The sequence below is a fragment of the Ursus arctos genome, unplaced genomic scaffold (genome assembly GCF_023065955.2).
Source record: "Ursus arctos isolate Adak ecotype North America unplaced genomic scaffold, UrsArc2.0 scaffold_32, whole genome shotgun sequence".
Taxonomy (NCBI): domain Eukaryota; kingdom Metazoa; phylum Chordata; class Mammalia; order Carnivora; family Ursidae; genus Ursus; species Ursus arctos.
Window position 1 is genome coordinate 8,564,618 of NW_026623008.1, and position 27,782 is coordinate 8,592,399.

The 27,782-nt window shown below is 58.0% G+C and overlaps 1 protein-coding gene across 1 annotated transcript; it reads left to right on the plus strand.

The window, feature by feature from the left end:
- The first annotated feature begins 1,987 nt into the window (after positions 1-1,987).
- Positions 1,988-27,150, plus strand: PLOD1 (procollagen-lysine,2-oxoglutarate 5-dioxygenase 1). The gene is made up of 19 exons (XM_026519823.4): positions 1,988-2,215; positions 9,655-9,746; positions 10,833-10,966; positions 11,351-11,514; positions 12,517-12,629; positions 13,117-13,180; positions 14,824-14,921; positions 15,781-15,882; positions 16,468-16,599; positions 18,152-18,273; positions 19,272-19,376; positions 19,766-19,891; positions 20,169-20,310; positions 20,918-21,031; positions 21,578-21,643; positions 22,167-22,271; positions 23,794-23,940; positions 24,702-24,827; positions 26,281-27,150. The coding sequence occupies exons 1-19, from the start codon at positions 2,140-2,142 to the stop codon at positions 26,434-26,436; spliced, it is 2,184 nt and encodes a 727-aa protein (XP_026375608.2). The 5' UTR covers positions 1,988-2,139; the 3' UTR covers positions 26,437-27,150.
- The last annotated feature ends 632 nt before the right edge of the window (positions 27,151-27,782 follow it).

Below are 27,782 nucleotides of genomic sequence, written 5' to 3' on the forward strand. Positions count from 1 at the left end.
CTTTAACCGTTCACAACACGTGCAGCACGTACCAGCAGTAACATCTGGGCAGCAGCCACGGCTGGTTAAGGAGACAGGCTCTCCTTTTGGATGAAGTTTGGACCAGGTTCAAGTTCCAGCAATTTGGCAAAGGGAGCAGGAAAGAGATACGGAAGGAATGGAGGGCAGGCTTCGGCCGGGTGAATCCTTTCTCCAGGGAAGGCCAGCAGCCTCCCGGATGGATTGCCTCTCCTGAGTCACACCGCCTCTGGGCATGTGGACCACGGGAACACCCCCCCCCCCCCCCCCCCGCCGGCCCAAGGAATTTTTCTGTCCACAATACCTGACCATGGAGGTTCTTGGATTCCAGCAAATGGAAAGTTCGAGTGGGTTCTAAAGTTGCCTCCTTTACCGTGCTCCTGCATCAGCTGTGTGATATTGAGCCAGTTGCTTCGTTTCTCTGGTCCTCAGTTTCCTTATTTCACAAATCGGGGCAATACTGCCCAACTCACAGGGCTGTTGTGAACACAGAACGAGAAAGAGCTTTGAAAACTGAGCCAGCCAACATACGCTCATTCTCCACCCCTCTGCTCATCCTTCCATTTCCTTCTCAAAGGATCTGGAATTTCAGTCTGCATCCTCCTGAACTCAAAAACATCCGGTGGATTCTGGCACCAAATCCTGTCCCCAGCTGCAGAAACTCCCCACCCTGGGTCCCAGTTGGGAGACAGAAGACCTGGACTGCACTCATGCCTCTTCGCTTTGCTTGTCTTGTGATCTTGAGGTTACTGCCGGGTCCCTCTGCGCTTACTTCTACCATCTGTACAGAGTAAATCTCTGTATGATGAGATGATCTCCCACGTTCCCAGGGATTCTACCTATCTTCAAAAAATAACATATGTTGCTTTTGTTTGGACTGTACAAATAGGATATATTAATTGCAAAAATTTGTAAAAACAGTGAAAAATATAAATAAGAAAATAAAACTACCAGGAAGTAATACGTGTAATATATAATATGTAATTATAGATACACACAACCCCACGACCTGGAAGTAATCACTGCAAACATTTGCCTGTCATTTGCTTTTAGCACTGTCTCTATCGTATCCATGAGAGGATATTTTTACTGAGTAGGGTCATAGTCTATGTCCTTTTTTTCCACTTAGCAAATTGGTAGAGGATTTCCCTTGCCGAAACAGTCTGATTTCTCTTTTCCCCAGCACCTAGGCATGGCCTACTCTGTATTGTTCATTAACACCCATGACACGCCCCCTCCCTTCACCCTTTGCCCCTCAGGGGTTGGGGGAAGGGAGCCCCTGCCCATCCAGAGTTGCACCCACCACCCACGCCTCTGGAGCCTAATCTGCTGGAAAGAGGCTCTCAGATCCGTCTGAGGGCCTCTTCCAAGGAAGGGAGGATGCTTTTCTTTTCCCAGAGTTGGATGCCCCTAGCTGACATCTGCTCCGGGAGCCCTTGTTCTAAGAAACCCTTGTTTGTTGGGCTTTAAAGACCCATGTCGGTGAAAAGCCACTAACCTTCCTTCCTTCTTTCCTTCCTTCCTCCCTCCCTCCCTCCCTCCCTCCCTTCCTCCCTCCCTCCCTCCCTCCCTTCCTTACTTCCTTCCTTCTTTCCATTCATTCATTCATTCATTCACTTAACACGGGGACCTCAAGAGCAAGCAAGACCTTCCTTGGCTCAGAGGTTCTGTTTGCCACCCAGGGACATACAGGCGGATTAAACGATTTCCTTTTTTGGTAGAAGGTGATGCACTTTCTGCATTTCCAGCACCCAGGAGGATCTCGCCAGGGATGCCGACGTGCCTCTGAACTCCCTTGAACACACCCCGCTGCCACCCACCACTTCCTGCGGTGGAGAAGCCCCGGGAGCAGGGCGGGAGGAGGGCTGGCCGGCAGAAGGACCCGGGAGCCGCCCCGGCTCGGAGAGGCCCGGGTTCGGGCGAGCCTGCAGGAAAACCCTTCCCCCGGGCGGGCCGAGGCGGCAGCTGCGGCGGCGGCGGCGGCGGGGAGGGAGCAGAGGGCGGTGCGACACCGCCCCCGGGGCGGGCCCCGTGCGTGGCAGCCGGACCGCGGGCCCCGTCGCGAAGTTTCCAGCCTGCGAGCGCCGCCGGGCCGGACGGACGTCTCCCCAGACCCCGGCCATGCGGCCGCTGCTGCTCCTGGCCCCGCTGGGCTGGCTGCTCCTGGCCGAAGCGAAGGGCGACGCCAAGCCGGAGGGTGAGGGCGTGGGCCGGGCGGGGAGGGCTGGTCTGGGGGCTGCTGGTCTGCGCGGGAGGCCTGGGCTTCCCAGGGGATCCGGGTTCCGGCCACTTGGCCACTGACTCGCTGGTGACTTGGACAAATCACTTACCCTTGTTTGGGGCTGCGGTTCCTGCGTCCGTGCGCCCGGGAGGGGAGGGGCGCGGAGAGGGTCAAATCGTAATAGCTCTCATAATAGTAATAACAGTGGCTCCTGTTTATGGAGCACTTACTACGGGCCAGGCAACAGGGAAGCGTGCTCTCAACCCTCGGAAGCGTGCTCTCAACCCTCCGAAGTGTGCTCTGCTTTTATCCCCCTTTTCCAGCTGGGCAAACTAAGGCTCCAGAGTCCATTCACTTGCCCAAGATCACTCCGCGTGTGGGCCTTGGAACCAGGATTGACACCCAGGTGTGTCTGGTTCGGTGGGAGCCACTAGGCATCCCAGCCACCGGGGTGGGGAGTGACATGGGGGGCTCCCATGGGAGAGCCATGTCCACTTTGTCCATGGCTTCCGTGGTCTGCCGCTGTCCCTGCCGGGTGGGTCTTACTCGCTCCAGGTTGCACAGCAGGAAATAGCCTCAGACAGGTGCACTGACTGTCTGGGTTTGTCCAGTCTTGGAATGGTTGGATCGGGATCTGCTGGGCTCTGCATCTCATGTTCCTTCTCCATCCCCAAGGCAGATTGGATTTCAGAGTGTGCCCCACCATTCTGAGTGGGTGCTCCTGTCCTCCCCACCCCTCCCGCTACCACCTCCAGGGCTGCCTGCTGAACCTCTGAGAGGAGCTGGAGGAGGCAGGCTGGTGGCATAGCAGACCCTCACCAGGGGAGGGGGTGGGAACCGCCATTTCTGAGCACCTCCTTTGTGCCAGGTTGTGCCCAAGGCCACACATCTCCCAGTGATAAAGCCCGTGGTGACCAATTTCCATGAAGCTTGGCATTTTAGCCTGCAAACTGGGGGTAGTGGTACTGGAGTCCGAGCGCTCTTGCCAGGATTCCATGGGATGAAGCCCACTGGTGAGGGTTCAGCTCAACGCCTGGCCTATACAGGCCTTTTCTTTCTTGGACCCAGCACTGCCTGCTTTCCTGGAGTATCCCTGCAGGGTAGTGAAACAGGTCAAAAAAGCCAGGGAGGCAGGTGCAGAGTACAGGGCTGGGCTGGTGGTGTGTGCAAAAGGCCTGTGGCCTGGGTCTACTCACTGGTCGGGAGCCAGGAGCCCTAGGATAGCCTTTGTTTCTTGAGCCTCTCTTTGCCCTGCTTCTGCTGATGTGGGCTCCGTCCATCCCCAGACCATTCCAGGAGAGAAAACTCCCACTGCCCCCAGCGAAGCCCCCAGAGGTGAGTCACAGGGACCAAATCAATGACAGCGCTTCAGGTGCCCTGACGCCAGCAGCAGGTGATGGGAGGGAACAGAGTAGGCACCCCACAGAGGGTGCAGGATGCAGTGTGTCCCCGAGATGATCCAGGTAGAGTACCTGGCAGATGGTAAGTAGATAGTAGATTGATGGACAGGAAGTAACGGGGAGCCAGACATGGAGCTAATATCAAGCCACTCTCAAGTTGAGGCCCTTCGCTTCCTTTACTCCATTCAGACCCTTTTGATAAGTAAGGAATCATTAGTCCCATTTTGCAGATAGCAAGACTGAGGCCTCAAAGGTTAACTATCTGGTCTCCAGTTGCTGTAGGTGGTTGGATGTGGAGTCATTGACTGGGACTCAGACCCCCTGCTCGGTTCTGCCCACCCCTGTCTGGGTGGGGAATAGAAGGGCTGTTTCTTGGAGATGCTGTCTGGAGGAGCCGCTCAGCTTCCCCAGACCCAGCTGATGGCAGGGACAGAGTGGGAGGGTGGTTTGTCCTGTGGGCCCACTGACTGGTGTCAGGATGGGGGGACACTCCAGCAGCCCCCAGAGAGGCCAGCTCTTCCCTCCCCAGATTGGGCTGGGATGCCCCGTCAGTACCAGGTGGCTGGGATGGGGCAGCTGCTGAGGAGCGTTCCAGTGGGTCAGGTTCGGAATGATGCTCCCGGCAGCTTATCCGCCCCTGGACCCGAACACACATGTTTTTGGCACATGGAGAGAAAGATGGAGTTTTCACTTTAGGGAGCTGCCGATTTTAGGGGCGGACACAGAGCTCCTCTCCTCAGTAGATGCCCAATCTTATGGGGGAGAGGCACCCTCCTCTCCCAGAATGCCCTGTGCTTGAGAAAAGGGACATTGCCGGGGAGGGGGGTGGTCCCCAGACCAATGTGGGGGACGGAAAAAGGCTGTCAACAAAGCAGCATCCAGACAAGCAGATTTTCATAGAGTTGGGACCAGGAGAGTCCAGACCCTCCATGGTCTTTCTCCCTTTTGTAGAGGCTTCCAGCTGATCTCTCTTCTCTGCCCGGGCTCCCGCCTGCCGGCCTTGGTTTGGCCGTGCAGAGGGAAGGACCAGCTGGAGCCTGACGGCTGCCGTTCGGAGACTCCAGGAGGTCAATAGGGCGTGGGCCGGCCTTGTGGGTCATGCTGTTCCACGCAGGGAAAGGAAAGGTCCCAGGAGTCAGGCAGGCCCAGCTCGATGTGTGTGTGTGTTGGAGGGGGAGGGTCTGAGGAGACCTCAGGGGACAGAAACCAGTGGGGCGCCAGACCCAGGAGAGCCATACTGGGCTTCTGGGCACGGGGAACCCACACCTGCCATTCGGCCACACCCTGTTTATGGCTTCCGTTCGAGCCTGGGGTGAGTCTGGAGGATGGGGAGAACCTTCATTCATTCCCACTCCCCAGAGAGCAGACCCGGTGCCCTCTGATGGTGCCCGGAGAGCCTTCCCCTGCCTTGTGTGGGCTGGGCCTGCTTGGGGAGGAGGGGCTGTCTGCTGTAGCACAGCGACCCAGGCCTGAGTTCTCAGCCTCGTCCTTGGACCCCAGACAGGTGTCTTCCTACCCCCCCACTGGCCCCTGGGCTCAGCCTCTCCCCATCATTCTTGCTCTTGGAAAGGAAGACTGCTTTTCTGTCTCGGGGATGCCTAGGGCAGCAGCGGGCCTTCTCTGCGGGAAGATTCCCTACGACAAGAACCCGTGTGGCCCCCACGGCCAGGTACTGGGCTAAGCACTTCACAGACATTAGCTCACTCCGTCCTCACGGAAGTCTCTGGAGGAAGGTACTCCGGTTGCTAGGACCCCATTTTACAGATGAGGAGACAGGCTCTGAGAGGCTAAGTTACTCCCCCAGCAATCTGTCTGCCGCTCCGCCCGGCTCCCTCCCACTCACCTCTGCTGATCCTGGAGGGCAGCTTGTCTGTCTGGGGAGGCAGGCCAGGAGCCCTGGGTGTCAGGCCTCACGGGGAACCTGGTTTTAGCCCTAGGCAGGTCTGCCGGACCAGCCAGAAAGCAGGGGGGCGGGGCCCTGTGGCACGGCCTGTGCCCTGCAAACGGTGAGGCTGAGAACACGGGCATTTGCAATTCCGGCTCGTTCACTTGTCACTTCAAGCCTCTGTGACCTTCAGCGGGGTATTTAGCCTCCCTGGGCCTCAGCTGCCCCAGCTGCACGAGAGGGGACAGAACCATCACCCGCCACGCGGGATGTTGATAGTTAAGTGTGATAGTGAACATAACACACCTCGTGTAGTGTGTGGTGTCTAGCAAGGGCCGCGCTGGTGGCCGTGCTCACTAGAATCACCTTCCCACCATGCTCTCTCAGGCCAGGCAGTGCGCACCAGACATCCCGAGCCACACTCAGTCCAGGGGAGGGGGAGGGAGGCCAAGGAGATGTGAGTCTGGCCCAGCGAAGAGACAAGGGACAGGTTTGTGCTGCTGGATCATCCGCTGGGCATGCTGATGCCACCCCAGATAAGGGAGGAGATGACGGAGGGCTTCATGGAGGACTAAGGCCTCTTAAGGAGGAGGGGTGAGTTGTGTAGGCAGGACAAGGGAATGGGGCCAAGGCTGGGTTCAGTGAGGCAGCTTTTGTGGGGGTGGGTCGTGTTGAGAGGTGATGCCAGGGTCCCTTGGGGGAGGGGCCTGCCTGGAGTTTTCTTGCTGTGAACCGCCCCGGGGCCCCTCATTGGAGCCCAGAGTCAGGACCAGGGGATGGGCTGGATCAGAGGTTTCCAAATGTGGCTGGCCTCAGAAATTGCCCAGGAAATGTAAGAAAGATCCAGACTTCTGGGCCCATCTCGAACCTCTGTTCCTGGGTCCCAGGAGGCTGGAGCTCACTGTCCCTTGTGATGCTGATACGCAGGCAGGTTTGGGACCTCTGGACTGGGTGATCTGGTCGAGTCCTCGGCCAGGGCGGCAGGCGCTAGATGCGTGAAGGCCCTGGTGGAGCACCTGGCAGCATCCAGGAAAACAGAAGAGACAGACTAAGTGCCTGGGAAGGGTCCAGCATGGCCTGGGGCCCCCTCCTCCACCTTAGCAAGGGTTTCTTCAGACGCACAGAGAGACAGATAGCTGGTCACTGTCCCAGGCCTGGGCAGTGTGTGCAGGGGTTAAGGGACTCTGGGTCCAGGATTCTCTGTCCACCCCCTGGTGCTACCACTTCCTGGCTCCCTTGGGCAAGTTACTCACCATTGCTGAGCCTTGGTTTCTAACTGTAGAGCGAGGAGGGGGGTTAGGACCAGTAAAGGGCTTAGAACCAAGTCTGACATGTCGAAGGTGTTCATGAAGATTAGCTATCTTGTACCGTGATTTGGTAGAGGGAACTCAGAAAAGGAGCCTCAAGACGTCCGCCCCACCCCCTTTGCCTTCCCGCTGCAGCCTGACTTCAGGCACCTTACACAGACACACGCTGGCTTTTTCCATCCATGAAATGTGACACTTTTCCTGTCCCCAGCAGCCCCTGCCAAGGACAGGAGGGCCTCAGAGCTGGCGAGTCTCCTCTCCTCACTTGGGGGGAGACCTAACTATCCTGGCAAGAATTGGGAGAGCCATTCTCAAGTGTGAGCAGCACCCCTCTTTCCTGGTCCCCAGGGTCAGGTGGTGAGGCCTCCTCTCCTCCACCCCTTCCTCCCCAGGTCCCTGGGCCCACTTCCAGTGGATTCCTGCCAAAACCTGCTGGGCCGCCCCCTGCTCTGGGCCAAGCGCCTGCCTAGCTCAGCCAGCTCTGCCCAGCGGGACCCCTTTGTTCTTTCCGCCCTGGCTCCTCTTGCTTTCACAGAGCGGGGCTGGATGGGAAGGCCTTACTTGCCTGTGTTGGCCTGGCCACCTGGTGGGTCTATTCACCCAGAAAAGCATTATGTCCTGGACCCTAGTGAAACAGTAATGAGTGCTGCGGGGTGGGGTGGGGGGGTTGTGCCTCTGAGGGCAGGAAGGAGGTCAAGAGAAATCTGAGAAGGCTTCATAGAGGTGGTGGCAGGAAAGGGGTGTCACTGTCACTGGCCCTGGGACCCGAAGGAAGATTAGGGAAAGGGTAGAGAGGGGGAGCTGGGGCAGAAGGGGAAGAGCCCACTAAGGTGAGACCCCTGGCTGGGGGAGTGCCCTGTCAGTGGAGGGAATGAGTACATCACTGGGCCAATGGGGAGGGCCTTGAATGCCGGAGCAAGGTGTTTGCCTCTCACTGATCAGTCCTTGGAGTAGGTACAGTGGTCTCAGTTCTCCACGGGCAGCTGCGGTCCGGAAGCAGATGATCCTCCTTCTGAGGACATGTCAATACTAGCCTAACTGTGTCACAGTGCCACATCATCGTTCATCTTATTTCCTCTTGTCCTGTAGTGTGTGGGATTTTCTTGTTTTTTTTTTTCTCTAGAGGGAACGCTCACACAAGCGTGGGGGAGGGGCAGAGGGAGAGGGAGAAGCAGACTCCCCACTGAGCAAGGAGCCCAATGCCAGGCTTGATCCCAGGACCCTGAGATCATGACCTGAGCAAAGGCAGACACTTAATGGACTGAGCCACCCAGGTGCCTCTCGTCGTATAGGGTTTTTATATCTCATGCCGTCAAAAGAAGAGGGAGCACAGTGCCGTAAGGTATTTTGAGAGAGAGAGGCTACATTGATATAATGTTTGTTACAGAATATTATTGTTGTCCTATTTTATATTGCTAATCTCCTATTGTGCCTGATTTATAATTAAGCTGTGTCGTAGGTCTGTACCTATAGGGAAAAACAGTGTATATAGGGTCTTCTACTCTGTGGCTTCAGTCATCCTCTGAGGGTCTTGGACTGCATCTCCCGTGAATAAAGGGGGGACTATTGTACTGTTGGTTTGTTTTTTTTTTAAGTAGTCTCTATGCCCTACATGGGGCTCGAGCTCATAACCCCAAGATCAAGAGTCATGTGCTCTACCGACCGAGCCAGCCAGACGCCCCCACTGTACTATTATTGTCCCTATTTTGCAAAGGGGAAACTGGAGCCCAGAAGAGTCAGGGACTTGTCCAAGGTCACAGAACTGGTAAGAGGCAAAGCTAGGATTCTGACCAGGCAGGCCAGCTACAGAGCCTTTACTTCTCAGATAACACAGCTTCAAATTGTGTTCTGGAAGGAACTTTCCCAGGGCTCCCAGAGATGCTGCTTGGGTGTTGTTTCCAGTAGGTTCTATTGCAGAGGTGAAGCCACACTACAGCCTGAGAGAGGTCTCTCATTAAAAAGGTAGTACAGCTGCTGTGGTCAAAGCTAAGGATTTTCTTTCCTTCCTTTTCCTTTTTCCCTCCTTCCTTCCTTCCTTCCTTCCTTCCTTCCTTCCTTCCTCCCTCCCTCCCTCCCTCCTTCCTCCCTTCCTCCCTTCCTTCTTTCTTTCTTTTTAAAGATTTTATTTATTTGAGAGAGAGAGCATGAGCAGGGAGAGTGGGAGGCAGAGGGAGAGGGAGAAGCAGACTCCCCGCTGAGCAGGGAGGCCAACATGGGGCTCCATCCCAGGACCCTGGGATCATGACCTGAGCCAGAGCAGACGCTTGACTGACTGAGCCACCCAGGCGCTCCCAAAGCTAAGGATTTCAAGTCAGTTTCCACTCAGGGTCCACTCAGGTTTTTCCGTGGTGGCCGAGTGAGGCTCAGCAAGAAAGTCCGTTGGGGTAGATGAGCAGTGTGCCCTGGGCACAGGCACGGAGAGTGGTGGCCATCCCTGGACTAATGTCCAGCATTGGCCAGAGAGGTTGTCCTGGTGTTCGGCATTCAGGCGAATCATTGCCTCTGCCCCTATGCGAGGCCAGAGCCCCCTAAATCCAGAGAGACCCAGCCCCACAATGCAAGGTGCAGACACCTGCGCTCTGGACCTCTCCTGTGTCTGTCACCGGTCAGCTCCCAGGTGGGTGGAAGCCTGGAGGAGAATTGGGAGACCCAGGTTCTGACCTTCGGCACGCCCTTCCTACCTGGGTCTTGGGCCCTTGTCTATAATGGGTGGACACAAGGACACATCCTGCCGGGATTTGACACATCTGGGAACGATGACCTGCTCTTGCCTGTCGCCCCTCCTCCTCCAGTCCCGTTCACCATGCCCTTCTCTGTCCGTAGACAACCTATTAGTCCTCACAGTGGCCACGAGGGAGACCGAGGGGTTCCGGCGCTTCAAGCGTTCAGGCCAGTTTTTCAACTACAAGATCCAGGTAAGGGGCTCCCAGGGGCGGGGGGAGTGGGCAGGACAGCCAAGGGGTGGCGGGAGAGTCCAGGAGCTGGGTTTTTGCCCTTCCCAAACTGATGAGGGCCCTAGGGAAAGCTTCTGGAAGCCCGAAAGATGAGGATGAGTTAGGAAAAGCAAGAGGGGGAGAACATAATCAAAGTCTGGGAGGCGCTGGAGGTGGGAGAGTGGGGGAAGTGAGACAGGAGAGTATGTGGCCGTGCTCATGCTAGGAGGGGTGTGTGTGGCTGGTTTAGAGGGCAGGGCCTGGGAACCAGCATTCCAGTCCCCCCAGGTGATTTTGGGATGGCCATAGTCTGGAGGTCATGCCTGCGTAAACACTGCTCTAGAGAAACACAGGCCAGTGCCCAGTCTGCTGGGCGTCCTCTGTGTGCAGTGTGTGGGGCTTAGCCCTGCAGGGAGACATGCCTCCATTTAGTGAGTGTCCCGAGTGCCTCCTTCTGTCGGGCCGTGGTAGACGCTGGGGATAAAATGGTGGGCAGCGCAGCCCATGGTCCTGTCTCCATAGCTTGCAGTCTCGTGGCATTAAGCCAGAAAAAATGAATGAGCTCATGTGAATGCGGGCTGAAGCAGAGGGTTGCTTCAGGCATAGTAGGATCTAGGGGTTCAAGCTGCATGAGGTCCTGTTGGTCTTCAAGCTCCATCTCGAGGTCCTGTTGGTCTTCATTTGCAGGCATGCTCTCTCTGCATGGCGGCAAGATGACCACCAGCCACAGACCCACATGCCCCAGCTTCTCAACCTCAGCAGAACTAGACAGGCTTTCCTTAGTTTGAATGGAAGAGTCCCAGGGAAGACTCTGATAGGCCACGCTTAGGTCACATGCTCAAACCCATGGTTCTGGGAAGGATGGAACACTCTGATTGGTCAGGTGTGGTCACATGACCCTCCCAGGCAGATCCGCCTCACATACATATAGAATGGTTTCCCCATAGGGGAGGGAGGAGGTGCTGGACAGACACAGGTAAAGATGGTCACTGTCCAGGTGGGGGTGGAATTTTGGCTGGCAAGATAGTTCTTTGCCAAAAGTCCATGTTAAGGGGCCTTTCTCTACAGGCACTGGGCCTGGGGGAGGACTGGAGTGGGGAGAAAGGGTCGTCGGCTGGCGGAGGGCTGAAGGTTCGGCTGCTGAAGAAAGCTCTGGAGAAGCACGCGGACAAGGAGAACCTGGTCATTCTCTTCATAGACAGGTAGGTGGCTGGGGGCCTGCTGGGCAGGGCCCCTTAGCAGAAAGATGGAATATTCTAGAATGAGGCCATTGCAGGATATGGGGGAGGACGGAGGGATCGCTTTATCTATAGTTTTAGGGGGTCTATGAGCCCAGAAAAGACCATTACCATTGGTGGTGAGAAGAGGGGCAAAGGGGCTGCCCAGGTCGGGTGAGCCATGCTTCAAGCATGAGGAGGGCGCAGGCGTGGGGACCATCTTTCTGCCCAGGGTGGGGTGAAAACACTGCAGGCCAGGCCGGAGATAATAGGGCAGATCCGTTTCCCAAGGGTGGCACGGGAGGAGGTGCCTTCGTGAGCCCCTGCTCACCTCTGCCCTGCTCCTGCTTCCCCCGACTCGGGCCACAGCTACGACGTGCTGTTTGCATCGGGGCCTCGAGAGCTCCTGAAGAAGTTCCGACAGGCCAAGAGTCAAGTGGTCTTCTCGGCTGAGGAGCTCATCTACCCAGACCGCAGGCTGGAGGCCAAGTACCCTGCCGTGTCCGATGGCAAGAGGTTCCTGGGCTCTGGAGGTGAGGAGCCTGGGTGCAGAGAGCGTGGCGGGGCTGGGCGGGCTCCAGAGGGGTCCATCCGCTGCCGTCAGGACGTCCCCCCCTGCAGTGGGCCTCATCTCGTGAACCCATCTGCACAGGGGAAAACCGCAGTCACCCCTGAATGTCCTCCCTTGGCCCCCCCACCCCTCAGTCCGTGCCACTCCCACTTTGAAAGACCTCTCGACTCCACCCTCCCATCCACCCCCCTGCCACTGCCTCACTTGGCTCCCGGCCATTTGCAATAGTCTCCTGACTGCTCTGCCAGTCTCTACCTTCACCCCTTCCAGGCCATTCTCCATCCAGCAGTCAGGCACAAATCCACATACATCACTCAGTGGCTTCTTATTGCATGGAGAATAAAATCTGTATCTTATTCTGGATTCTTCTGTCCAGCCACGAAAGAGGGTCTGCCCCAAGCAGCCACGTTTCCCCATTGGCTGAGAGAGTTAGCCCGGTCTAGATGGCCTGATCCTGGCCCAGGGCTGGCAGTATTCTCCCTTTCCCTGGCTGGCCCCTTCTCCCTTCTCTCTTCTCTCCTTACTAATCTGCACTGTGGCCGAGGTGCTGTGTGGGCTTTTCCCTCTAAGCCCCCATGTGCGGTGTGACCTTGGCCCAACCTCTGCCCTTCTTTGGGCCAAGTTTCCCGGATAACTGTAGAAAAGCGGCTCCTAGCCTCTGCCCCACCAACTCTGCTCTCCAGGGACTCCTGGTCTGATCCATTCATTCAGCGCCTATGGGGTGCCCAGCACCTGAGCTGGGGCTGGTTTCTCTGTGAGCTCAGTGGGAACTTGTCACCAAGTGGCGTTGGCTAGCTAGCAGGGCACTTTCAGCCTGTGGATATTACCTCCCCTCAATCCGGGAGGACTTCTAAGAGAAGGTGAAGAGGGGGGAGGTGAATGAAAGTGGATGCTGGGAAGAGGCTTCTGACTTAGAGGCCGGAAGCTAAGTGTCTCTCTCTTTGTGCCCCCCACCAACCCGCAGGCTTCATTGGTTATGCCCCCAACCTCAGCAAACTGGTGGCCGAGTGGGAAGGCCAGGACAGTGACAGTGACCAGCTCTTTTATACCAAGATCTTCTTGGATCCAGAGAAGAGGGTAAGGGCCATTGTGCAGGGCCACGCTCCTGAGGTTTGAATGCCAGCTTAGCCACTTATGAGCTGTGTGACCTTAGGTGAGTTATCCAACCTCTCTGTGCCTTGTTTTATAAATCTGTAAAATGTAGTGATGGTGGTACTTTCCCCTAAGGATGTTGTGTGGATTAAATTAATTAATATATTTGTAGTACTTAGTGATTAACAGGAAAGCAAAAAACAAGCATTTGTTGTCATCATGGGGGTTGTACTTGAACCAGCTGTTTTCCTTAGAAGCCTTCCAACCCTGAAAGTCCCTGGTTCTCTGCAAATAGAGCCACTGGACCAGTAACTCCCCGGGCTGCCAGCTGCCCCGGTGTGACAGGGCAGAGTGGATGTGGGGAGAGGAGGTGGCAGAAGTGGGAGGGCAGGCTCTCCACGCCGGGCGTGATGGGGCCCCATCCCCCGCCGGGGCCTGTCCCTGCTGCAGCCTGGTGTCCTCTTTCCTTCAGGAGCAGATCAACATCACCCTGGACCACCGCTGCCGTATCTTCCAGAACCTGGATGGAGCCTTGGGTGAGCAGCCCCCACAGGGATCCTGAGAGGGATATTAGGAAGAAGGTGAGGATTCCAGGCAGGGCCTGAGCCCAAGGAGGAGGATGGGCTGGTTCCTCTCTGGCCATTGTGCTGGGAGGTCACCTGCCCCATCCCGAGGTCCCCAGAGGCCACCTGGATGTCCTGGGGCAGAGCCATGTGTCTCTGGGGGTGGAGAAAGGAGGGCCAAGAGGTCAGTCTAAGAGCCTGCAGGACACCAGGGCAGCAGGCAGCCGCTCAGCCGGGAGCAGCTGGACGATGCGCACCGCAGGTCCCTGGCCCTGCCCTGTGGCCCTGGTTCTCGCAGGGGAGCCTGCTCCCCTCCTTCCCTGCCCTCCCACCTCCCAGGTGAAGGCTTCCTGGGTTTGCACGGGGACTGAGCTGACGGGAGGGCGATGGATGGCTTGGGAAGCAGAGAGGCTGCCTGGTCCTTAAAACCAGAAACACCCTTGGGCTGGCCCCAATCCCTGGCTGGTGATGACATTCCTTTGCCTGTCTTCCTGGGTGACCTCGGGCAAGTCTCTCTCTCTCTCTCTCTCTCTCTCACACATACACACACACACACACACACACGCACACACCTCTTAGATCTCATTTTCATGTCTTTAGAAAGGAATAGTTAGACCCAGTATCTGATTGGTGATTTTATGGGGTAAATGGGATCATATTTTCTGAGAATCTAATGAACACTACGGCTCCTTTCTCGGGAAGGTGCGGAAACATCCACATCCTTTTGTCTGTGGCTTCTGGGAGTGCACGGACCTACGTTAAGAAGCCGGGTCCAGGGGCGCCTGGGTGGCACAGCAGTTAAGCGTCTGCCTTCGGCTCAGGGCGTGATCCCGGCGTTATGGGATCGAGCCCCACATCGGGCTCTTCCGCTATGAGCCTGCTTCTTCCTCTCCCACTCCCCCTGCTTGTGTTCCCTCTCTCGCTGGTTGTCTCTATCTCTGTCGAATAAATAAATAAAATCTTTAAAAAAAAAAAAAGAAGAAGAAGAAGCCGGGTCCAGAGCATCGTTTGGGAGAGCCAGGAGCTTGTGCGGAGGGGCCCCCTCGCATGATTCCCCCACGCAGAGGGCCTCCCTCCCCAGTGTCTTCCAGGCCTCTGACAAAAGGCCCCTCTGCATTTGTAACTGTTGGATAGGCCGTTTCCTCCTGCTGTCTAACAGGGTCAGAGCCAGAGGGTGAGGATCCTGCCAGAGGAACTGTCTCCGCCAGGATAGGATCTGTCCCCTACCCTGCCCAGGACTTCCACTTGGGCCGGCGTAGTCTCAGTGCTGCTCTGCACGCCCCTCGGAGCAGCTGCCCCCAGGCACTGTCCCTGGGGCTTCTCTGAGCTGTAGCTGGGGTGTTTCAGGTCTTCACTTTGTCCCCCCCTCTGCTTCCTGCTCCAAGAAGTCATCACAGTAAATACTTGGGGTTGCCGTGGATTCCGTGTGCCAGGCAGGGTGCTAAGGGCTTGCCCAACATGGACTCCTCCCACTCTTACCCCCATTTCACAGACGCAGAAACTCAAGGCTCAAAGAGGTGGTATTAGTAGCCTGAAACACGCCCTGGGCAGGAGCTAGGATTTGAGCTTGGCCTCTGGGCCTGACGCTGGATGTGTCTGTGTTTTCCGACCCCCAGATGAGGTCGTGCTCAAGTTTGAGATGGGCCACGTGAGAGCGAGGAACCTTGCCTACGACACCCTCCCGGTCCTGATTCATGGCAATGGGCCCACGAAGGTAGGGAGAGGCCCCAGCCCACGGAGGGAGTGAGAGGGGCCAGAAGCCCGAGTCTGCTGTCACCGTGACCCCACAGCTTCTCCTTGGGGGCAGGGCCACCTGTTGCACCTCGCTGTCTGTGTCCTCAAGTCTGAGTTCAGCGTGGTGGTTGTCTCCTTGCTGTGGTGGTCAGTGATGTTCATCCCTGCTCAACCACAGGACACAGAGGAGGTCACTGTCCCCATCAGGGCCTCAGCTAGGTCACCTGAGTCATCCGTACCCCGTCATCCCAGGGCAGACTTGTTTGTTCATGTAATAAACATTGACTGAATGTTTGCACCAGGACATAAGGCAGAGTCAGTCCTGAGCAGGACAGGCTGGTTCCTGTGCTCCCGGGGCTCAGAGGGGCTGGGGCGCAGGCCAGACCTCATGGGCCCTGGGGAGCCAGCCCTGGCTCACAGCACACTGCTTCAAGTGTGGTCCTCGAGCCCCTCCGCTCCCCCCACCGTCTCGGAGTCACGTGGCCAGGAGAGACCGGGCAGAGTGTGAAAGCAGATTTCCTGACCCCGCTCCAGAGCTGCTCGGTGGGACTCTGTGGGGTGGGGGGCGGGCAGCAGTCTGCGTTTTATAAGCTCCTGGCAGATCCCGAGATGAAGGTACGGCAGAGTGCCAAGCCCTCCCTCTGCCCTCAGAGCAGCTTTGGTGATCTCCAGAACATTTGGAACATTCTCTCCGAAACCTGCCCCAAATAGTCTCATTCCTGCCCCCTTAGAGGGCTGGGGTACGGGTACACCAGGGGCTAGGGGAGATGTGACTTAGCGGTTACAGATGGGTGGGGCCGCCTCCGACCCCACGTCTCAGACCCCATGTCTCCCTACAGCTGCAGCTGAACTACCTGGGCAACTATATCCCGCGCTTCTGGACCTTCGAGACAGGCTGCGCTGTGTGTGACGAGGGCCTGCGTAGCCTCAGGGGCATTGGGGTATGGCTGGCTGCCAGATGAGAGGGCCTCGGTCTCCTTGGAGGGGGAGGATGAGTGATTCTGGAAGAGACTGTGGTCTTCGGTGGGAGATAAAGGGATCACCTTCCTGTCTGGGGTTCCGTCTTCCTCTTCACCCAGGCACCTCCTCCTGGAAGGCTTCTCAGATTACATATGGCTCCCGCTCACACCCCTGCCCCCAGCCATGCCAAAGTTCTGGTTCTTTCAGCCTGATCATTCTCCTGCAGCCCCCTCTCATCTCACGGACCTTACTCCTCCTTTATAGCTCACTGCAAACCCATGCCAGCCAGGCTCTCTGACAGCAGGCCATCAGTTGGTCCTGGCTCCAAGTCTAGGCTCGCTCTGCCCAGCAGGGACCTCCTCCTTCTGCTTCCTTCTGCTTCCCCACCAGTCTGTGCCGCTGCCTGCCTGCACCTCCTGCTTGGAGCTGCCTGGCCCAGGCCCCTTTTCTGCCAAGTCTGCACACCGCTGCCTCTGGCTCTGGGTCCCTCAGGCCACCCTAGGGGCTCAGCAGTGGCCCGGTGGCTGGACACAGCCAGCCCGTCACGCTGCCCCCTCCCGACGCAGGATGAAGCTCTGCCCACAGTCCTGGTGGGCGTGTTCATCGAACAGCCCACACCGTTCCTATCCCTGTTCTTCCAACGGCTCCTCCGCCTCCGCTACCCCCGGAAGCAGATGCGGCTTTTCATTCACAACCACGTGAGTAGTGGGCACTTGGTGGGGTCGCCGTGGGGCTTGGGTAAAGGCCCAGCCTCACGAGGTGGCCTAAGACGTCTCAGGAAATGGCTGAAGCATCATCATCTGGGCCAAATGGAAGCGGGCCGTGGGCTGTATCCCCAGAGCCCTGGCTTGACTTGAGGCGGACCGCCTGGGTTAGAATCCCAGCCACTGCTTGTATTGGCTGTGTGACCTTGGGCACGTTCCTCAACCTTTCTGTGCTTCAGTTTTCTGATCTCTTAAATTGGGATAGAAGAGTGCCGACCATGGGGATTTGCTGCAAGGGTTCAGCAAGTGGGCACGTGCGGTGCAGGGGTGCCGGCCGCAGGGGAGGCACATGATAGGCGCTCTTCGCTGTCAGCATCCGCGTGGTTTCTCTCCCTGCCTCCTTCAGGCCCTCCTGATTTGATTCGGTGGCAAATGGGTTTTCGTGCCCTGTGGACCTTGTGGGTCATGGGGGAGAGCCCTGAGGCCCGGGGAGCAGGCCCGGGCTCAGTATTCTCAGCTCCCTCCCTCCCCTCTCCTTCTTAGCTGGAGAAAGTCCCACCCCTGCTTTTGCTTATCCCAGTTTCCATAACTGGGATGCCAGATAACACTCTAGTCCTCCCTGTTGTCAAGGCTCCTTGTCTTCCTTCACGTCTTCTCAGCTGCCCCATCTAGCGTCACCCCTTTCTGAGACGTCTCAGCCCCGACAGTCTGGACCCCATGCCTGGGGCCACAGTCTGCACGCCATGCCCGGGGCGCCAGGGCCCCACACTCAGTTCTGCTTGGGCCAGACACTCATTCAGCTGTGCCACATGGAAATGGGAGAAGGGTGTGGGCCCGGCCCTTGGGAGGCTCCCAGCTTCCCTGGAGACGTGAAATAGCACAGCCATGAATTCCCATGGTGACTTGGGGGAAGAAGAGAGCTGTCACCGGCAGCCTTTGGGGTCCTTCTGTGTGCTCCGTCTGGCTTGTTGGCTCCTGGCAGTGACCCCGCAAGGGAGGCATAATCGCCCTCCCACCCATTTTACAAGGGAGGAAACTAGAGCTGCGCCAGGGGAAGTGGCTGGTCCAAGGTCACGCAGCGAATTGTAGCAGAGCCGGGCTTTGCTCTAAATCCTGGGTTTGGATCTAAAGATCCCGCGCTTTCCGCTTTCCCAGGCAAGGGGTCCCGGTATGGGCTGTTGTTTTTCTGGGTGTGGTCCAAGGATCACCTGGAGCATTTTGCAACGAAGCAGATCCCTGGGCCACACTCCAGACCAGAATAAAGGAGTCTGGATATGGGGCCGGCGGGGTCAGGGGTGCTGTCCTAGGGACAGAGGCTCTTAAGAGGCTGGTGGGCCTGGCCTGGTCAGGGGAGGATGGTCAAGGATGGCTGGGGAAGGGCACTCCAGGCAGAAGGGCTGGCATGGGCAAAGGTCTGGAGGTAGGAAAGCCAATGGCCAAGAGTGTGTGGGGAACGAAGAGAAGTGGCCTGCAGTCGCAGAGGGTGCTGTGGTCCTGGGGGGTGAACCTGGGTCCCCATCCTCACCCTCCCGTCCCCCACCCCTAGGAGCAGCACCACAAGGCTCAGGTGGAGCAGTTCCTGGCAGAGCATGGCGGCGAGTACCAGTCCGTGAAACTGGTGGGCCCCGAGGTTCGCGTGGCCAGCGCTGACGCCAGGAACATGGGCGCGTGAGTTGGGGGCCAGCGCACCACGGTTATCTCTGCGGATGGTTATGGGGGTGGGGGGTGGGGGGCATGGAGTCAGGAGCCTCAGGCCAGGAGATAGGCGTTCGGAAGCCCGTGTGTGTTCTCCAGCAAGTTCCTGCCCCTCTCTGGGCCTCAGTGTCCCCATCCGTCAAATGGGGAACTGGTCTCTGCCCTGCCCACCTGGGGGCTCCTGGGTGGGGCTGAGCAGTGTCCTTGGGGTGCAGGAAGGAAATCAGAGAAAGAGGAAGAGTTGGAGGGCCAGAAGTAGATAAATGCTGACAGAGATGGTCTCTGATGGTTCCCTTATTATTCAAACAAACAAGTCATCTGTGTTGACCGTGGAAGAATTAGCCCGGATCGGAGGCTGGCGAACTTTCCTGTAAAGCACCGCAGTTGTAGCATGATGGCCGTAACTGTGCTCCAACAGAATTTTATTTATGGACCCTGAAATTTGAATTTCATATGGTTTTTCACTTTTAAAACATTTTCCCCCCAAGCATTTAAAACTGCAAAACGGTCCTTAGCTCATGAGCTGCGTGATACGAGGCAGGGGGCTGGATTTGGACCGTGGACTCTAGTTTGCTGAGCCCTGGACTAGATAAACAGGAAGAGCACACATTTGTAAGGCTTTCGGGCCAGGTCCCCAAACTGCATTTCGGAAGGGCAGAACCGGTTTACCCCCAGCGCTGGGCGGTGTAGGAACCTGTCTGGGGGTCGTGCTTTCCACAGTACAGGGCTTTTCAGGGCACCTGATCCCAGCTGCTGAGTGAGCTCTGGGTGTTCGTCTTGAGAGCCTAGGAGCCCAGGGCCTGGGTCCTGACCTGCGCCGGGGCTGGCCTGACGCCTCTAAACACCCTTGGCTGGTTCCCTGTGGTCGTGGATGGGGACAGGCCTGGAGGGCACGGGGCTCCGGGACCCTGGGTGGGGAGAGGCTGGCGCCAGAGTCCCAGCCCTGCTCACCCGGGGTCCCCAACCTGCAGGGACCTGTGCCGGCAGGACCGTAGCTGTACTTACTACTTCAGCGTGGACGCCGACGTGGCCCTGACTGAGCCTAAAACCCTGCGCCTACTGATCGAGCAGAACAAGTGAGGCTGGGGGGAGGGGCGGCAGACCTCCAAGCAGGCCCCCTGAGTCCCGGCTCCCACTCCAGGCCCACCCTGCCGAGCCGTCCTTCTCCGCCTTCACCCCGGCCTCGCCTCCTACCCTGGGCCTGCCCCAGCCTGGCAACCTCGTCTTGGTCCAGGATGTTCCCTCCTCCCTTTTACAAGCCATGCCGCCCCTCCCACCCCCTGCTCCTGGCTGCCCAGTTGGAGGGGGTGGGGACCCCAGCTGGACCCGACCCCACTCCAGGCCCTACCCCTGGGGGTGCTTGCAGGTTGTAAGGCACTCGTCCTCTCCTTCCCCACACCCAGTTAGATCTGCCCCAGACTCCCAGTGGGCCGAGGGTCTCCCACTGAGGTGCTCCCTTCCTCAGGAACGTCATCGCCCCATTGATGACCCGCCATGGGAGGCTGTGGTCGAACTTCTGGGGCGCGCTGAGTGCAGATGGCTACTATGCCCGTTCTGAGGACTACGTGGACATTGTGCAGGGCCGGCGCGTGTGAGTACCTGCGGGATGGGAACCCGCTCATCTGTCTTCCCCCAATCGTCCTGTTCTTGTTGCCCTCACATTCCTGCTGGACCCAAAGCAAGGAAGACTGCAGTCAGACACACAGAAGGACTTCCTGACAATTACCCTGGACCCATGTGCTCGGGTTAGGGGACCCAAATCAGCACTGTTGTGCTCTCCCCGCCTGTGACTTCCTCCTGCCCTGGGGCCCCGACCCCCAGCCTGTGACCGGCCTGCGGCCCCCTCCATCTTCTTCTCTCACCCTTAGTGGCGTCTGGAATGTGCCCTACATCTCGAACGTCTACCTGATCAAGGGCAGTGCCCTGCGGGCTGAGCTGCAGCAGACAGACCTGTTCCACCACAGCAAGCTCGACCCCGACATGGCCTTCTGTGCCAATATCCGGCAGCAGGTCAGCCTGGGCTGGGCAGTCACCCGAGGCCCTGTTGATGGAGAAGGTGGGCTCCATCTGCCACCTGACGCCCTGGAGCTTCTGAGATGCCAGGGCCTGGTGGGGGGGCACCTGGGGCACCAGGCAGGAGGGCCGGTCCTTGGGGTCCTTGGGGATCATTTTCGTGGACCCAGTTTCTGCACCCCTCTGTTTTATTTATATTTTCAACAGAGCCAAAAAACCCCAAACTTCCCACCTAAACATACTCCAAAGTAATGTGCCTAAGAGACACCCTTACCCTACCCCTGCGCCCCACCTAATATGTTTTGTGGTTATTCTTTTAAAAGTGACCGCATGATGACCTTTTCCCCATGCCCGAAACTTCAGGACCAAACACCATCCTTTGCTTTCACACATTTGTTCTTTCATTCCCATTCGGTCCTCCAGGAAGCCCTCCTTGATTGTATCCCACGTCAGGCCTGGGCTGGGTGCTGGGGAGATGAGATGGGGTGACCGGCACTTGGTTCCCTGATCTCCAACTTAATGGGCTGCAGCCGTGCCTCTCCTGGGCTGTGCATGGGACTGTCGGGGTGGGGGGGGTCTCTTCCATCTGGCCTGTTCTCCCCAGGATGTGTTCATGTTCCTGACTAACCGGCACACCTTTGGCCACCTGCTCTCCCTGGACAACTACCAGACCAGCCACCTCCACAACGACCTCTGGGAGGTGTTCAGCAACCCCGAGGTGAGGCCCTGGCTGGACGGGCAGGGGAGGGAGAAGGGACGCCTGTGAACCTGTGGTGTGGGTGGGCCACCTGCCTTCCTCCACCCCAGGGAGCCGGTTGGGCTCTTGAGAGGCAGCGCTACCTCGTGGAGGAGGAGGGACCAGGAGTGAGGCCTCCGTTTGTGGATCATCCTCTCAGTTGAGCCTCTCAGTCTTGGGGGCCTCAGTTCTCTTAGCTCGAAAATGGGTATACTGCCCCAGCCTCACTCACTTCTGAGGGCATCGTGAAGATCAGAGGAGGAGAAAGTGCTGACAACGTTCCTAGACATTGTGAGCTGGTGGCTGCCGTGGGCACACGCGTGCACACACGCACACACGCACACACCGGCACACACACGTAGGCACACAGGCAGACACCAGCTCCTGCAGACACACATTCACCCACATTGCACAGGGCCTGGGGGGAGGAACCCCCTCTCGGAGCGTCCCGTGGAGTTGGGCAAGGGGTGAGCCCCAGCTGGCCCAGGCCAGGCCTGAGGACCCCAACTGCTCCCCCACTCCCCCCAGGACTGGAAGGAGAAGTACATCCACGAGAACTACACCAAGGCCCTGGCGGGGAAGCTGGTAGAGATGGTAAGGACTGGGCACCTCTGGGGACAAAGGTGCTGCGTTTACACCCTGCACCTGCTGGGGGGGGGGGACGAAGGGCAGAGGGCGGAAACTACCTGCCCCAGGGGAGGTGGGGAGGCACCTTTGTGGGCCCCGGCAGCGCTTGGGTGAGGGAGTGGGTAGTAGGATGGCCCTTCCTCCTGTTGGCACTTCCCAGCTAGAGGTGGCAGGGGCCTTGGGACCTTGGGTTTCTCCTCTGACCCAGGCGAGGAAGGGGAAGAACGTCCCCGAACGTGGTCTTAGCCGGGGACCAGGAGCCGGCAGAAAGAAAGTGCCTGTCCTAGACCCTCCATACACACACCCCTTTCCCGGCCCTGCACCGGGAGCTTTGTGACCTCGGCTGAGAAGGGCCCGCGCGGAGCTCTGCTTCCTTCCCCCTGTAGCAGCTCGCAGAGCAGGGCGTGGGGAAGGGCCTTGCCTGTGGGCGCAGGGGAGGATGCAGCGGGGCCCCTCTGGACCGTTGTGACCGAATCCCCGCCCTCCCCAGCCCTGCCCAGATGTCTACTGGTTCCCCATCTTCACGGAGGTGGCTTGTGATGAGCTGGTGGAAGAGATGGAGCACTATGGCCGGTGGTCCCTGGGAGATAACAAGGTGGGGGCGGCGCCCGGGCTGGGGGTGCGGGGAGGCAGCGCCTCCACCCCTGCCTGCTCTCCGGGCTCTTTCCCTGGCAAGCCGGCCAATCCCTCTGGGACTCTTCAGAGGGGTGCTCGGGCGCTTGGGAGTAGGGCGGTTGAGAAATAGGGTGGAGTGTGGGTCTCCAAGCTGCCGTGACCCCGAATCTTGAATTGCTAGATTTCCAGTTCCTGGTTTGTTATTAGAATGCCTTAGCTTCCTTCACCAGATTGGGGGTGTCGTGGGGGAGGAATGAGCAATGTGGGATGAGGAAGAATTAGGAGCATCAGTGCCACGTTCACGAGACAGCAGAAGAAGCAGGTGGTGTGTCGGGCTGAGAGGCTGTGCACTCCCCAGAGGAGGAATCCTGTGCCTGTGCTCATCTTGGAAAGTTCAGGGATCATTTTTTTCAGGGAGGGGAAGAGGGGGCAGAGGGAAAATCTTAAGTAGGCTCCACTCCATGCTTAGTGTGGAGCCTGGTGCAGGGTTCCATCCCAGGACCCTGAGATCATGACGTGAGCCGAAATCAAGTCAGACACTCAACCAACTGAGCTACCCAGGTGCCCCAAGTTCAGGGAACACTTTTTTTTTTTTTAATATTTTATTTATTCGACAGAGAGAGAGCATGGACAAGCAGCAGGGGAAGGGGGACAGGGAGAGGGAGAAGCAGACTCCCCGCTGAGCAGGGAGCCCAACACAGGGCTCGATCCCAGGACCCTGGGATCATGACCTGGGTCAAAGGCAGACGCTTAACCGACTGAGCCTTCCAGGTGTCCCTAGGGAGCACTTTTAAAGGCACATGAGCCCCTGGGCCTGTGTGCCTCAGAGCCTGGCTAATCTTTGACCTGGTGGCTGGACTTCCCTGTGGTTCCAGTTCGCAGCCTAATCCACAGGCTTTGGTGGTCGAGATAATCTCCAGAAGCCAGTAACTGGGCTAGTCCAGGCTTTCTGGGGTCTGGCTGGCCCTCCAGGGACAGGTCAGCGCTGGGGCTCTATGGCCGAGCTAGCCTGTGGCCCTCTGCACCGGCTTCCTCTGCGGTGTCACAAACCCCCACAAAGCTTCACGGCTTCAAACGGCATCCACATATCCCCTGTGGGTTTCTGTGGGTTGGGAGTCCACGCGTGGTTTAGCCAGGTCCTCTGCTCAGGGCTTCATGAGGCTGCAGTCGTGATGTCATCCGGGACTGGGGTCTCATGTGAGGCTCGGGGTCCGACTCCAAACTCCTGGGGCAGAATTCAGGTCCGAGCTTCCTCCAGCCGGCAGGAGAGTCTCTCCCTTCAAGACCCTCGTTTAAATGCCCCCCAGGACAGTCTCCCTTGTGATTAACCCAAAGTCAGAGAACTAGTCACCTTAATTCTCTCTGCAGAGCCCCCTCACTTGGCCCTCTACCCTGACCTTATCCCATCGCGTTCACAGGTCAGGGGGTGGGGGTCACACAGCCCGCACACCAGGCGGCCGTCTTCCAGTTCCGCTTACCAAGCTCCCCTCCGTCATTTCCAGGACAGCCGCATCCAGGGCGGCTACGAAAACGTGCCGACCATCGACATCCACATGAACCAGATCAGCTTTGAGCGGGAGTGGCACAAGTTCCTGGTGGAGTACATCGCCCCCATGACGGAGAAGCTCTACCCCGGCTACTACACCAGGGTGGGCGTGCCTGGGAGGCAGCTGGGATGGGGGCAGGGCTGGAGTGGCTCGGGAGGGGAGGGAGGGGGAGGAGAGAGAGCAGCCCCAGCTTGCGGGAGAGGCCTGAATATTGGGTCTCCAGGTGGGAGTGCGGTCTCCTCCCATGGTGGCGGGGTCGGCGGTTGGAGGGCGCTCAGGAAGAGTCCAGGGTAGGGGCAGCCCACCTTGCCTCCAGCCTCTGACCTCACCCCTTCGACTCCTTCCTCCATGTCCTTAAATCCCGTCTCGGGGACACTTCTGCTGCCCCCCCCCCCCACAAGCCAGTGCACCCATCCCTCTCTCACCTCTCCACTGAGAGTGTGTTGATGGCCCCTTTGGCTTTCGCCCTCCTTCCCTCCCTTGCTCACGCCTCGTGCACAAGCTTTTCTCCAGATACCAGCTTTGACTGCCCGGCCCTGCCCTCAAGGAATTGGCAGCCTGCCTAGTTGCTCTTAAGGGTTGTAAGGATTCGATTTACTCCTGCTCTGCTTTCCTTTCCTCCTCTCCTTCTCCCGCTCTCCTCTCCCTTTCCTTCTCTTCCTTCCATCGTTTCCACCCTCTGCACATTTTTACCGAGAACCTTCCCTGGGCCGGGCCCTGCGGAACACCGTGTGAAACAGACCTGCCCTCCAGGAGCCAACCTCCCCCGAGACCAGATGAGGGGCCCCTTCTGTGCCCCCGGCCTCTCCCGCTCTTCAGTGGCCCCTCTCCAGCCGGTTCTCTTTCCCGCCCCCTTGACACAGGCCCAGTTCGACCTGGCCTTCGTCGTCCGCTACAAGCCAGACGAGCAGCCCTCACTCATGCCGCACCACGATGCCTCCACCTTCACCATCAACATCGCCCTGAACCGGGTTGGCGTGGATTACGAGGCGAGCAGCTTACAGGGTGGTTGAGGAGGTGGTGGGGCCCAGGGGGCCCGGTGCCGGAGAACCGGAGAGAAAGGGAAGGCCTCCGTGCTGGCGGAGCAGGGACACGAGGTCAGAGGTCATACTGCGTGGACCTGGGGCCTGCCTGCCTGCTCCCGCCAGCTCTCTGGCCTCAGGCCTGTTTCTTAGGCTCTCAGTTTCCTATCTCAGAATGGGAAAGTGTAGGGCGCCCTCCGTAGAAATGCTGTGAGAATTCCACGAGCTCATCCAGGCCAGTGCTTACGTGGATGCCCAGTACGCGCTCAAGGCCTGAGAGCCATTTGTGATGAGTTGAGGGTTTCCATCATTCTTGGAAGTAAGGGCTGCTTTGGGAAGTAAGGGGAAACTGAGGCCTGGGTTGGTCACAAATTTGGTATAGCACGTAGCTGGCATCTGTCCAGGGCTGCCTGACTCCAAGCCCCAGGCTCTGGCTCCCTCTGTCTTCGCTGAGTGTCTTCCTCAGGCAGGGTCAGTCCGGGCATGGGCCTCAGGCTTGTGGCTGGAGGGGAGAGCTGGGGAAACCAGGAGGATGGGGGGTGGAGAGGGGACGGTTCTGGGGGCCTTAAGGCCCCATGGGAGGTCTCTGGGTGTGATCAGCTGGGGGGGCCATTCATTCATCCCTTTACTCATGCCTTAAGCTACTATTTCTAAGTTTTGGGGACTCAGTCCTGGGCTGGCCACGAGAAACACACCCATACAAACACCTCTTATTTTTTTGAGAGGTTGCCATGTACCAGGGGTTCTCCTCGGGGACAGTTTTGTCCCCCCCACCCTCTGGGGACATTGGCAATATCTGAAGACGTTTTTGGTTGTCACAACTCTGGCGGTGCTACTGGCAGCTAGCGAGTAGAGGCTGGGGCACCTGGGACAGCCCCCCCCCAAGGGAGAATTCCCTGGTCCCTGGTGATGATGGCTGTATAACGGTACACATGTACTTAGTAGCACCGAACTACACGCTTAAAAATGTTTATGATGGTAAAGTTTATGTCATGTGTGTTTTGGCCCAATTTAAAAAAAAAAATTTTTTTTCTGGCCAATAGTGTCCACAGTGCTGAGGTTGAGAAATCTGTCCCTAAGCTCTTACTCGTCTCATCTCACTGAACCCTGATGACCCTGTGGGGTTAATGCCCGTTTCCCAGAAGGGGAAACTGAGGCCTGGGTTGGTCACAAATTTGGTAAAGCACGTAGCTGGCATCTGTCCAGGGCTTCCTGACTCCAAGCCCCAGGCTCTGGCTCCCTCTGTCTTCGCTGAGTGTCTTCCTCAGGCAGCCGAGGCCCTCACTCCACAAGGCGTCCCAGGCGGGGCTGTGCCGAGGGCCGCGGGGCTCCCAGGGCTCAGACGGGAGACTCCGGTGTTAGCGCCGGAAGGGCCCAGCTTCCCCTTGGAGAACTGACGCTTCTGCTTCCCATCTTCCAGGGCGGGGGCTGTCGGTTCCTGCGCTACAACTGCTCCATCCGAGCCCCACGGAAGGGCTGGACCCTCATGCACCCCGGGCGACTCACGCACTACCACGAGGGGCTCCCCACCACCAGGGGCACCCGCTACATCGCCGTGTCCTTCGTCGATCCCTAATTGGCCAGGCCGGGCCACCTCGGACCTCTTCCTCTTTGCCAACAACCACTGCCCAGCAGCCCTCTGGGGCCTCGGGGTCTCAGCCTCCAGGCTCTTGACCTCCACTGCTCTTGGAGCCACCGTCGGAGAGCTTTGGCCACGAGCCAGAGGCGGAGCACACCTCCTTGGCTGGGGCTTTCCTGGTGCTCTGGACCCAGCCCAGGGAGACACTGTTTGTGTTCATTGCTTTGTAGCAACTTGTTCTTTCCCACCTGGCTTCCTGAAAATCCCAGTCCTCTTCCTCTGCTTCTTCCGTGGGCGGGACTTGAGCAGAACAGGGGCTTAGCCAGCTGCCCAGAGAGGTTCCAGGGGCGAAAAGGCAGCCCCGGAGCTTCTCCCAGGCCGAGCTGCAGCCCCAGGACCTCTGCTCCAGGCTGCGGGGCAGACACAGAGACCTGGATCAGATTCAAGCCCCCTCCCCGCCCCCAGAGACTGCTGAAGCCCCTTCCTCCATGGCTTCTGTCATGGGAGCAGAACATTGTTCCCTGGAGATGATGACTCAGAAAATCTCCTGGGAGACAGGAGAGGTAGCGATGTCACAGCTTCATCCTCTGCATGGGGGGAGGGAGTGAGACGCCCATACACTGCAGTGCGTCACCCTGTCCTGGATGCCTCCGGAGAGAGGGACAGACGGTCAGAACAGGAGAGTTTCTATTAAAGGTCATTCAAACCACAGAGTGGGAGATGCTTGGGTGGGCGAGTGTGTACGTGTCAGGGAGAGTGTCTGCATGGAGATGTTGAAGAGCCCCGTGGCTGGCCAGAAAGCCTGCATCAGCAGACTCAGTGACTTGTGTTTCCCAAACACAGTCGTGTGCGATCCCTTTGCCATCTGTGTATTACCCGTGAGCCAGGCACTGGCCGCGGGGGCACGCTCTTCATCTCTCAAGATCTGCATCAAGTGTTCCCTCCTCCCCGAAGCCTTCGCTGGCCACGCTTCCTGCCAACAGGAATATCGGAGAACATAGAGCTCCTGGTGGCCCCCAGCATGCCCTGGACAGACTCTGCGTTTAGCGCTGGTAACACTTCGGGGCGTTTATTAATAACAAGGGCCAACACCTGTCCATCCCTTGCTGTGGGCTGGGCATTGTGCATGTCAGGTACACAGTCCTCTGGGCTAGGGACTGTCATTTCCCTTTTTTTTTTTTTTTTTTTTTAATTAAGATCCTACTTATTTGAAAGAGAGAGAGAGCACAAGCAGGAAGGAGAGGGAGAAGCAGGCTCCCTGCTGAGCAGAAAGCTTGATGTAGGGCTTGATCCCAGGACCCCAGGATCATGACCTGAGCCAAAGGCAGATGCTTAACCCACTG